The 12,850-nt window shown below is 40.1% G+C and overlaps 1 protein-coding gene across 2 annotated transcripts; it reads left to right on the top strand.

The window, feature by feature from the left end:
- The first annotated feature begins 288 nt into the window (after nucleotides 1-288).
- On the top strand, nucleotides 289-12,784 carry LOC138206128 (anthrax toxin receptor 2-like). Of its 2 annotated transcripts, none has more exons than XM_069162651.1 (17): nucleotides 289-578; nucleotides 1,025-1,096; nucleotides 2,197-2,268; nucleotides 2,388-2,469; nucleotides 2,731-2,835; nucleotides 3,978-4,046; nucleotides 5,227-5,307; nucleotides 5,597-5,657; nucleotides 6,447-6,542; nucleotides 7,311-7,380; nucleotides 8,624-8,702; nucleotides 9,082-9,177; nucleotides 9,285-9,338; nucleotides 10,024-10,119; nucleotides 11,068-11,241; nucleotides 11,476-11,556; nucleotides 12,627-12,784. In XM_069162651.1, the coding sequence occupies exons 3-17, from the start codon at nucleotides 2,204-2,206 to the stop codon at nucleotides 12,663-12,665; spliced, it is 1,248 nt and encodes a 415-aa protein (XP_069018752.1). In that variant the 5' UTR covers nucleotides 289-578; nucleotides 1,025-1,096; nucleotides 2,197-2,203; the 3' UTR covers nucleotides 12,666-12,784. The 2 variants fall into 2 exon arrangements, with proteins under 2 accessions (XP_069018752.1, XP_069018744.1); XM_069162643.1 differs by having other exon boundaries at nucleotides 289-652.
- The last annotated feature ends 66 nt before the right edge of the window (nucleotides 12,785-12,850 follow it).

Raw genomic sequence — 12,850 nt, 5'->3', positions numbered from 1 at the left:
TCCATATGAAGTGACCTTAAAAAAAGACTTAAAGATCACTCTAATCCCATCCAGTGTGAATCCAACAAATTGGTGTATGAATAAAAAAAACATTAATATCATTACACTCGTATACACTTGAGAATTTAAAAACGCGTAAAACAACATGGTGGGTTTTTTTTTTTTCTTTTTCTTCTTCTTCTTTTAATTCTGTGTTTATTAATTTGCGATGAGGAGCGATGTAGTTGTTTAATTTGAAGAATCCGAGGAGAGGAAGTTGAATTGTGTTTCTCCTGCCGGTGGTGTGACCGTGGTGTCGGCAGCTGTGTGCCCTGCCCCGTTTATTTCATTACCAGCCTGCTGTTTTAATCTGAACATCCCACATGGACTGCATTTATTCTCCCACAGCTATTCAACATGTGAACAGCAGCGCCGTTGAAGCTGTGAAGATGAAGGACTCTCCATAACCGCACTGGCTGACTTCATGCTTTTACATTTTTATTTTTTTTACATAAACAAACTCCCAGCTGATATGCAACGCATGGACTATGGATCGGATATGGATATGTTTAAAAATCCTGCTGCTTCTAAGTGTTTGTGTGAGTTCATCGCTGCATGATGCCGACGACGCGTCTTGCGATGGGGCGTTTGATATTTATTTTGTTTTAGACAGGTGAGTTATGAGGGCGGGATGCGTCTGTTTATCCCTGCAATAATTAATGAATGTAATTCTTGTTACCTCAGAGCAGAGACGCTCTCCGACTCAGTCCTGTCCATGTATGGCTGTGTTTAGTTATCTTCGGCTGGACTGCAGTTTATTTTAATCTCTTTTGTCCTCATGTGTTTCGGGTGGACACTTGGGAGAAAATGCACTGTTGTTGCCCAGACCTTTGTTCGCAGTATATCATGTTGTTATTGTACAGAAATAAATCATTAACAGGCCTTCCAATAACACCAGACTTAACTTATCTGTTCTCTGTTTACCTTGTTTCTGTCCAGCATGCAGAAACAACAAACTGACCAACACCTCTTCTGTTTTCTGTAGGTCAGGCAGCGTGTGGGGACACTGGGGTGAGATCTATGAATTTGTGGAGCAGCTCACCAGCAGGTTTGTCAGGTAAGTAAAGTGTGAAGTAATCCCTGGCTTCTCACTGCTGCACTCTGCCCTCCTCCTTTACTCCTGCTAAAGTATCTTTATATAGCACATTTAAAAAGAGTTTAAAAGTTCTCTGCATATACACAGCAGAAATTAAATGGGAGAAAACAGACTATTTACACAGCAGAGAGTCCCTATAGTTCTTTAAATACAGTGCAAACAGTAGTTGTATGTAGAAAGTAGGGCATGTCTATTTTGGGGCAGCAGACATCATACAAGCCCACCAACTGCGCCAAAACCCCTCTGGGTAATAGTGTGGAGTGTGTGTGTGTGTGTGTGTGTGTGTGTGTGTGTGTGTGTGTGTGTGTGTGTGTGTGCGCGTGTGTGATAACTTTAGATTTAATAGTGTGGTACTAAATGTGAGAGCCAAATGTGCAGCCAGAAGTTGAAGGTGGTGCTGACCACAGCAGACAGTCCCCTTTCATCGTACATGAAGGCAGCAGCACCAACAACTAAACTAAACTAAATTCAACTGTCAAGATATATAATGACATTAAATGCTGCTGGATGTCTTGCAGTTTGAATGTTTGGTAATTGTGATGACTTGGTATTTTAATGAAACTTGGTATCTGCTTTGTCATGTTATGTAGTGATATCACTTTCGTGAAGTCAAATGTTTCACGTTATACATCATGTAACTTTGTGTTTGCTCACAGTGTTTTTAAGTTGTTTGTTCTCTATGCTTTTTCTCCTGCCATGTAATATAATGTAATGTAATGTAATGTGATATTCATTCTTGTTTTATTTCAGTGCATGTATGTCAGGACAATTCAAACTGCGGCTCGTGGGCCGGATACAGTCCATTTGAAAGTTTTTATGGGCCTCAAGGAGGATACAGTTTTACTGTTTTCACATTTAATCTGCTTGATAGTTTCATAAACAGACTCAAACTGTTTTACTATGTTCATCTTGTATTTTGTGTCTGATTAGTTCCACTTATTAATACATGTATTAACATTAAGAGTTATTTGCATAATCATTTTTGACCCTAAAAGAAACAAAACCTTGTCTCTTGTGTAAATTATGCACATTCGTATATTTTCTGTTTGTGTGTGTGTCAGTCCCAGGATGAGAGTTTCCTACGTCGTCTTTTCAGCTCAAGCAGAAGTAATACTTCCACTAACTGGAGACAGGTACACATTTCCTTTCGTCCTCCCTCTTTCTCCTCCAAACTAAGAATCAGTAACACAAAAATCAATCTATTTCTATTGAAATGCTGCTTGTTTGTGTTTCTGGCCTGTTTGCTGCACAGGTCTAAGATCGATGAGGGTCTGAAGAAGCTCAGCCAAATCACACCTGCTGGTGAAACATACATGCACGAAGGCTTGAAAGAAGTAGGTGCACTCATCTAATATTGCAATTGTGTTTTCCTTGTTATTTTCAAGCAAAGGTGTGAGTTGTAAGGGAAAATTTAACACTGAAGTTTTCAAATCTCCCCTATAACCAACGTGGGCGGTTTGCCTTTTGCTCCATTCTGCAGTACGCTGACATAATAGAATTAGTAAAGTACATGGACAGATGAGGGTTTGGCGTTGTTTTGACTTTTGCTGTGAACACGTCCTCGTTCTGAATTTGTGTCAAATTTCACTCATCAGGTTTCAGAGCAAATGAAGGCACAAACTTCACCGTCATCCAGTATCATCATCGTTCTGACTGACGGCAAGCTGGGTGTCTACCCCTATGAGCTGAGTGTAAAGGAGGTAACACACACACACAACTGAAGATAAGTCTAATGGTAGATGAAGTGGACGAGGAGCAGGATGAAGTTTGAGTGTGAGACCGTGTTAAAAGATTATTTGACCAAAAGAATACCACAAGACTCTTCGCATGCAGCCATTAGTTTCAGTTCAAGTACAAAAACTAGAATTGCTAACCAGTCGCAGTTTACTGTTCAGACTCATGTACAGTAATACATGTGATTAATATTTTGAGTCCTTATAGGTGCCCACATGTTTGGCCAATAAAGCTGATTGACAGTAAACAACGCTTGAAATAAAGTGGATGTTTCACACGCATCTTCAAAATCCATACAATTCTTTCAATCTCCAGAGTTTCAAGGTGGACACCTGAGATTAGTGTCACCAATTCAGTATCCAACCAAATGTAAAATATAGTCACAATCTGCCCTTCTGTTCCTCAGTTATGGCGTTAAATAATGGCTAGAACAATATGATGTCACAGTGAAGTTGACCTTTGACCTTTTGGACATGAAATATAATCGTCATCATTTGATCCTATTAGACATTTGTGCTTGTCATAGTTGTATGGATTCTTGAGTTATGACTGCAAACACGTTTCATGAGTTCTAGGTGACCTTTGACCTTTGACCACTAAAAACGAATTAGTTCAACCTGGAGTCTAGGTTTGGGCTAGATTTTTAGAAATTCCTTAAGATATTCCTGAGATATCATGTTCAGACGCATGGGAAAGGTTTGAGGTCACAGTGATCTTGATCTTGATCTTTGACCTTTAACCTTTATGCTTGGGACCAAGTGAACACTTGTGGCAAGTTTGAAGAAAGTCTCTCAAGGCGTTTGTCTTTTTGTTAGCGAATCACTGCAGTGACCACATCAGCAGTTTCAAGGGTCTGATGGTTGTTTCTGTACCGTGTTGCATGAACTGAGCCAGCGACTGCTGCTTTAATTGTTGTAAATCTTATTGCATGTCTCTGGAAATTGTATGCTGCAATATGAAATATACAGTATTTGATGTAAATGAGCCGTGACCATCAGAAACACACTCATTTGACCTTGAATCAGTTACACCTCTTCTGATTACATTAACATGGATTTACTTGAAGTGAGTCGAATCACGTCTTCACTCTTTGTGTTGTGATTCCCAGGCTGATGCAGCCAGAGGGTTTGGAGCCAGGGTTTACTGTGTCGGGGTCATGGACTTCGACCACAAACAGGTAGGATGACTTCATTCTGTGCCCTGTCTCCCGTATCATTCTTTTCTTTGCCTCTGACCGCGGCGCAGCTCTGAGAGAGGGACAGCCCACTCTCTCTCCCTGTTATTGATACCGCTGCTTGTTTAAACACCAGGTTTTATTTGTCTTTCTGTGCGCGTAAGGTACGTGTCAGTGTGCGTTTGGCTGTGATCGCAACTTCAACAGGCTGTTGTTTCTGGCCCTGGATTTATTAACGCACCATGACCTTGCTCAACTGAAACCTCATGGGGACTGAACAGCAAGCAGCTGGCAGGGTTAATTTGTAGTTTAAGGTTCATGTTGCATTTGGTTTATATAAAAACAGAGAATACATTTTATAGGACAACATATTTAAAGCTGTGATTGTCTTGGAGAGACTTCTTCCCGTGCATGTGTGAGGCTGTTGTGTTCTTAATGAAGACACTCAACACAGCACAAAGAACGATAAAACCTCACGTGTACTTAAAGTTGTTTGTCATGTAGCATCATAATAAACCGCGAAGTCCTCTGCTGACTGTGTGAACTGTAAGAAATAAAAAGGAAAAAAATAAAAACATCCCATAAAATACCAAAATAATTGATAGGCATCGATGTGCTGTGATGTGTGATCGTTTCGTCAGTCAACATTATTTCTAATAAGATTTACAGTGCAAAGACAAAAAACTGTAATTACATGTTGATCGTCACAACACTGCAATATTTAATTTAAAGTTGTAGAAGCCCAGCCCTGAATCTGTAGTTGGTTTTCTGCTGCGGCTTTAATCACTTTGTCATCTGTATAATAAGTACAAATAAACATATCTGAGTATAAGTTATGGACTGGCGAGCTTTCTGTAGTCAGTGGGTGTCAGCGAGCTTCTGCCGAGTAACTGACCGACATCGCCCTGTGCTCTAAGGAGGAAGTCTCTAATGAAATAATGCCAGAGAAACTTCCTGCTCTGCTATCATTAAACCAGGAGATGAAAGCATTAGTTAGATGCCCAAAGTTTTAATCTCCTGGAAACAAGACTTTCCCTCCCTGAATGCTCCTGAAGCACCAAACAACATCACACGCTTAAAGACCTCCTGGAGAGGCAGCCAGACATGAAAACAGACATTAAAAAGTCCTATGGTTAAAAGAACAATAACAAACTATGTTTCAAGATAACTATTTTGTTTACAGCTTGCTGAAATAGCAGATGGAACGGAGCAAGTCTTTCCAGTTTTGTCCGGGTTTCACGCTCTCAAAGACACCGTCAACTCGGTGAGGTCACGCTGTGTACGATGATATGCAGACCCAATCACGTGCACTGTATGAATGAGTAATATCTTCTAGCTTTAAAGGGGGGGGGGTTCTTGTCCACAACCAAAAGTAATGTTTACATTAATTATTTTTGAATCATGTGTTTATTATGTGTATAATCCTTGTGTGTGTACTTTTACCAAAGTAATTTTTGTAAAGATATTTGAAATCATACTTGAAAACAAAGACAGGATAAAGGCAGGATTATCATGTGAGCTGCATCCTGTTTATTCTTATCTCTGTATCACAGATCCTGAAGAAATCGTGCACTGAAGCGTTCACAATAGAGCCGTCGAGCGTTTGTGTAAACGGTAAGTTCATTGGGACGAGTGTAACGTTTTAATTTATAATATCAAAAAATGTGAGTGTAAAAAAATTTTTTTTTATTTTTTTTTTTACTCATGCCTGGTCATTCTGTCCAGAGATTAGGTCCCCTTTGGGTTAGACTACCTAAACAACTATTAAATAGATTATCATGTCATTTTGTACAGACATTTATGGTCTCCCGAGAATGAATCCTTATTACTTTGGTCATTCCTGAGTTGCGTCATCACCATGTATTTAACATTAGCTTTGTTGGAAGCTACGGGATGGATTGCAGTGGAATTTTGCTCCGGACATTCATGTCCCCCTCAGGATAATTTGTAATGACGATGATCATCTTCTGACTTTGTATCTGGCACCAACATCAGGCCAAAACCGTCCAATGTTGGTGCTAATTAACTAATGTTGGCATGCTGAACTTAAATGGTGACGATGTTGAACATCATACCTGATTTGTTGTCATTTGGTGATTAAAAAAAAAAAAAAAAAAAAATCGACTTTGCAAAAGTACACACACAAAAATACACATATTGTGTCTTGATCTTTTTTTTTTTCTTTTTTTTTTTTTATGTAAACATTACTTTTGTTTGTTTACAAGAAAATTCCACCTTTAAAGCTACAAGATATTACTCATTCATACAGTACAAGTGATTGTGTTTGCATATCATCATACACAGCGTGACCTCACCGAGTTGAGGCTGTATTGGCTCACAGAGCCACTTTAATTAACTCATTATGTTTTCTGTTTTCTGATTATTGGCTCTGATGTTTCCCAGAGTCTTTCAGCGTGGTCCTGAGGGGTGCCGGATTTAGCGGATCTAAGAGGACAGACAACATACTCTGTTCCCTCACTGTCAATCAAGTGACACACAGTCAGTACATGACACGCTCAACACACTCACGACTTACACAGATGTACTTCAGGGCTCTGCTGATATACAGTTGACGTTTGGGTGCTGGCGGTTCATATATTGCAATGCCAGAGCAATGAAGCGACATTGTAGGTTCCCTTCACACTGATGCTAAATCACACAACCGCATGTTACTGTAATGTACTCTGGGAGGAAATCATCTGTGACACCAGACCTCTGTGCTGTTATGGAAAGTCAGAGTCATGACGTTGAGACGAAAACAGTGGCTGCTTTTTGTTGACGTCAGCCGGAGAACAGAGGAGATATTATATGACACTGCGCAGAGGGAGGGAGGAGATGGTCGGCCTCACTAGTCTATTAACAGATCAATGGGGAGGCGGGGAGGGGGAGGAAGGGGGGGTGCACTAGTGTCACTGTGAGGACACGAGGAGAAAACACACGACTGTATCAGAGCTTCCGCTGATTTTTTGGGGGGATTTTTTTCCATTCTTTCTTTTGCTCAGTTACTTTGATGTTTACAATATTTTGTAGTAAACAAAGTGCACACAGAAAACACAAGATGACGGCAGGAAGGTCCATAACATTTCTTCTTTGCTAGTTTACAGTGTATAATTAGATTATAGATCATTCCTCGGCCAGTCCAAGTGTATGTGAATGTTTTACATTCCTCTTATCTATTCACTAGTGAATTATATGGACTTTTTTTTTTTTTTTTTTCCTTCATAGTTAGTAGCATCTCTCACAGTCTTTATCTCTGTTTCCTCTCAGATCAGAAGCCAACAGTAGTCAAAGACGGCTATCTGCTGTGTCCAGCTCCTGTTCTGGACGAGGTCGGACAGTAAGTCAACTCACACACCAGCTCATACGCAAAATGTCTGTGTGAAACTGTAAATCGCGAAGCCCCCTCACATTATTTATTAAATTTTTTTATAGTCATATTACAGCATTCTTGTCATTGTTATTTAAAGACAATGATGTGTAGTTGGAGTTACCCGTAAAACAAGCAGCAGCCAAAAGAATGTCTTAATCTGTTGCTGAGAAACCACACTCGGGTTTGAGCACTGAAAATAGTGAAAGCAGCGATCATTGTGAGCGGTCACATGGTCTGTTTTCCTTTTTTCTTTGCTACACAGTAAAAATAATCTGCAGTTTGTTGAATACACTTGTAGATGTTAGAGTCAGGGACATGGCTGTGTTTGTATTTACCTTAAAAAGTCCAGTTATTCTTCATGTAATCTTCTGACATCATGACCTCTGCATTTCTATGACTACAACAGCTTGAACCAGGCTTTTGATTTTAGAAGTTATTGAAGTACAGTGGTGAGTAATGGTGTCACATCAGGAAAAGTCTGATAACTGAAATGTGTCTGTGTGTGTTACGCAGAGAGAAACAAGCACAATGTTTACAATAAAAACAGTTTCAAGGTGTTGGATGAACTGAAGCCACAATATCTCTGTGGTATTTAAAGAGTGAGCCACAGCTGATTTGACTTCACCCACTTCAAACAGCACCCTGTCTCTGTCTCTGTCTGTCCCCCAGTCACCTCTCACTGTCTGAACCACTCTGTCACCCCCACGGGCCTTCACATTAAACAATCTCAGCTGAGTTCAGCCTGAGCAGTTGGTTTTAAGTGCACACTAACATGGCAAATCAGGAAATCTGGTCAAAGTGTGATAAGAACATGCATGGCAGTGACTTCCTTTATTAGCAATTCACTGTTCTTGATGTTTGAAGGTCAACAAGGAAACCGACAAGGTCTTGAATTCTTAACCTTAAAATTAAAATACAGTGAACAAGTCTAGGACAGTTGCTCCTATTTAGGTTGTTTGACTTCATTAAGAGGCCGAACAAGCAATGAATTTTTAGTTACGTTTTCTGCCCTGTCAGGAATTTAATCTTTTGACATTTAAATACATGCACATACTTGCTTTACATGATGTTTGATACTACCACACATCCCCTCACCACAATCTTGTCTGCTTTCAACCACACTGAAGGCTCAGTAAATGCAGGTCTGGACATTGTACAGAGACTACATCTCCTTCGAATGCTGTTCAGTCATTGTGTTTGCTAATTACAGATCAATCCAAGTGCTGATTAGCCTGAACAATGGACAGTCCTACATATCCAGTCCCATCACCATACATGCAACAACATGTGTGAGTATCGGTCCAATCAATAAAAGCATCGAGTTGTAGGTTTGAAGGAGACTGGTGCATATCGGTTTATTTGCATATGTATAGTATACAGTATATTCATGGTGGTATAAGCAATTGCAAATAATTACAATAGTGTTACAATACAAGAAAACCTGCAGTTAGACTTTTTTTTTTAAAGTCATCTTAAGATACAAAATCGTATTTGTGTAACAAAATAGCAAACCTAATAAGACGCACGTGGCAGCAGTAGCTGTGATGGATTACAGTGGATCAGGATATATGAGCACATCTCCATTGAATGATGGTGCATTATGCTGATTGGTGTGTGCACATGTGTGTGTGTGTGTGTGTGTGTGTGTGTGTGTGTGTGTGTGCGCAGTCAGATGGGACCTGGGTGCTCTGGTTGCTCTTGGCTCTGTTGCTGTTATTGGGCCTGGCTTTACTCTGGTGGTTCTGGCCTCTCTGCTGCACTGTGGTGAGTTTACAGTCCATGTATGTGTATTCTTGTTCTCATTAATCTGCTTCTCTTTCTTATTATTGCTGTGTATGATTTTTTATTTTTCCGTGGGTTGTTTCTCACAGGTCATCAGAGACCCGCCCCCCTCTCGGCCCCCTCCTCCTCCACCTCCTGTCATTGTGAGTTTATTTCCCCCCCCATCTGTTCAAAAGGAGGAATTTAGGCCTCTGAAGGGACATTTTGAAACCTGCAATTTATATTTCACCACACGCTGCCATCTTGGCAGAGATGTGATGGTGAGAAAAATCCTAAATCCGAGTGGCTAAATACAGAGAGAGCGTAGGCGGAGCTGCGGACGACAGAAGCCTTTTGGTGATAGATTGTGTTTTGTGAGCTCAAGTCAGACAAAGTCCTGAATTTCTTCCATGTAAGAAGTCATGTATTTGTGAGTCCACCGTGTCTGTCGGGCACCTGCCAATCACGCAAACACACACCTCTATATAAGCCCTATTCTGTATTTGATAAGACACGCAATGACATTTTTCTTTTAAATAATGCAAATCATTTAAATGACATTTGTAGAGGTTGAGAATTTATATAATCAGCATCTAGTGACCATTAATGGTACTACATTTCTTGAGCATTTACCTGACATGGCATATGACATGGCTGTTTAGTGAAGACTCACAGTATTAAATATTCAGCTCAGGTAGGACTGAAAGATGTAAACTAAAATGTACATTGTCATTTAAGTCTCAAAAACAACAACATATAATTTTATGTTTTAAAATGTTAATAGAATACAATCTTAAAAGTACAAACATAGGATTTTAACAATTAAGTAATTAACTTCTATTATTTAAGGAGGAAGAGGAGGATCCTTTACCCAAACACAGGTGGCCGATGGTGGACGCTTCATACTACGGAGGCAGAGGTCCTGGAGGAATCAAACGCATGGAGGTGAATCAAACGTGTCAATTTTAGTAGTTTTCTGAAGGACGTCACAGTTTACAGGGAAAAGAACCCAAAAGCACAACAATGACACAAAAATGAGAACAAAAGAAATGTATTAATAAACAAAGAAAACAAAGCAAGTCCTGCAGCCTTCCCTTCATACAGCTTGGCGTCATAAAGCCCTTCTATCGGGATCTTTTTTAGGATGAGTCAGGAAAAAAAAAAAAATCTGAAATAAATGTTTTTCACTTTATTGTTGGTGCAACTAACTACACAGAAACCTTTTGGCAGATCGTTATTATCTAAAGTTCGGAAGTCTGGAGAAAAGTCTTAACTTTCACTGTTGCCGTCAATGATGTACGGAGGAATGTTTTCCCCCCAGAAAGGAGCATGGTGACGACAGCCTACTTACTGTATGACACAATGATCTAAATCAAATCAGTCACTATATGACGTTGAGTGGCTGACAAAAAAAAAATCCAGCAATGAGTGAGTTGAAGGGAGGAGTATAGATACTTGCTGAGGTAATGGGCAAGTAAATGCAGCTGGGGTTAACTGGGGAACAGGGAGCAGGAGAGGTGGGTATGACCGACATGGAGAAAAACTGACTGGGGACCTCTGGTGGGTAAAGTGAGAAACACAGGTAGTGGTAACGGGAATGACAAGGAGAGAGAAAGACACGCGCGCACACACACACACACACACACACACACACACACACACACACACACACACACACACACACACACACACACACACACAGGTGGGTCAGGGGAGTGACAACAGAAACTCCCCCTAAGACAGTGACAGCCAATTTCAACTTTTAATGACTGCGCTAGACTGATCTCGATGAAAAGACATTGTTAAAGTTGACATAAATTTAGTCTGTGTTGGTGCCTCGAATCATTCGGCACAGCCAGACGGGTCTGTGATGTGAGTGGTTTGTTCCGGTAGGTGCGATGGGGGCAGAAGGGATCCACAGAGGAGGGGTCGCGGCTAGAGAAAGCCAAAAATGCTGTGGTCACCATGCCGGACGAGGTGGAGGAGCCCATCATTCCTCGGCCCCCGCCAAGACCTCCTCCAGTCTACAACCCCCTGTCACAGTCCAAATGGTACACTCCCATCAAGGTGGGCTGAAGACCTCATTAATCCTCACTGTCAATGTTGAAGGAACTTTGCACGAGTGGCTTTGTGAGCAACTTTGAATATTAGTAGTGGGAGATTTTAGCTGCTCAAATGCCTGAGTATCTATCTAACACTGCTGTCCATTCACACAAACTTATAAATATGCAATTTGCCTGTTTTTATGTTGTTGTTTTTTTTATCACGTTTTTGACTGACTTGACTTGACTTTCCCTTCAGGGGCGTATTGACGCGCTGCTGGCTTTACTGCGAAGACAGTACGACAGAGTGGCTATAAAGAGGCCAACACATCAGGACAAGGCAAGAAACCGATGCAGCATTTCACCTCTAAAACAAATAAACTCCAAGTTTGATGCTGAAAAAACACATCTGCTTATCAATTCAAAATATTTTTTTATTATGAGCGAGAGTCTCATTACATCCAGCTGGACTGTCACCAAAGTGGGCTTGTATTTTCTGTGCGCCATAAATTGTCGCCAGTCAATTTGATTAGAGAAGCGATCCACCCTCTTGGCTCCACAGTGATTTGATTAGATAATAACACACAATAATACAGTGCCAGTTTTCCTGGTCTTATTATCTGCCCAGCAGATAAATAACAGCCTGCTGCATCATCGGCTCCGTTGTTATAAATAACAGTCGAAATGTCAACGCCTGCACAGTGTCATCACACGCAGCTCAAACAGGCTACAGGCTCTCTCGTGTTTTAGGATTGTTTTCAATCTGTTACCAGGCTTATTGATTGTTAAACTTTAAGTTTTTGACTTCAATGTAAAGTGTTTTGTCGAGTGAGGGATGTTGCATTTTCCCCACTGCTGACAACCGTTTATAAACTATTATTAAAGGCCTAAAAAGTTTAAGGACTGATGCTTTTGACAGCTTTTCAAAATACCAAAGTGGCCTGATGGATGTGCAACAGTTTCCTGCGTCACATGTAGGAGATGCTACGTTTAGCTCGTTTTGAAGGTGTTGTTGTTTCTGCAGCAGTGGTTAAAGAAGTATTCAGATGGCTTTACTGATGTAAAAGTACTAATATAGCAATGTAAAAGTACTCCATTAAAAAAAAAAAAATAACAAGTCCTCAAGTAAAAATACACAAGGATTATCAGTAATATGTAGTTAAAGCATCAAAGTAAAAGTACTGGTTTTAGTACTGGTCCCTCTGATGATTATATTATACATGACATAGCTACTTTGAACTCCTTTATAGCCTGTTTTATACACAGGGACACGCATCAAGTCTAATTTGCAAGTTTTTTTTTCAATCTCTCCATTTAAAGTCATAAACTTTATCTTCGTGCTATAAACTCTATTTTTGGTTGATGTTTTACTGCTGACTGTGATTGTTCTCTTTTGTTGTTTGTCTTCAGGGCTGCTGCATTAACTTCACCAGAGTTCAGAGTCACTGATGTTCAAACACGAGGATCAACTTTCTCTTTATTCCAGTTTTTTGACAAACTGATGTGTTCACCCAGAGACTAATGTTGGAAAATGTATGTGTATTGTAAATAAACTTCTTATATATATATATATATTATCACATTATATACATTATCATATATGGTGTTGATGCTGCATTCAGAAGTCTATGACC

The sequence above is a fragment of the Embiotoca jacksoni genome, unplaced genomic scaffold, assembly GCF_022577435.1.
Source record: "Embiotoca jacksoni isolate LCO1_2020_lvr unplaced genomic scaffold, fEmbJac1.0.p SCAF_10, whole genome shotgun sequence".
Classification (NCBI taxonomy): domain Eukaryota; kingdom Metazoa; phylum Chordata; class Actinopteri; family Embiotocidae; genus Embiotoca; species Embiotoca jacksoni.
Note: the sequence above shows the minus strand (reverse complement) of the source record. Positions and strands in the feature narration are given on the sequence as shown.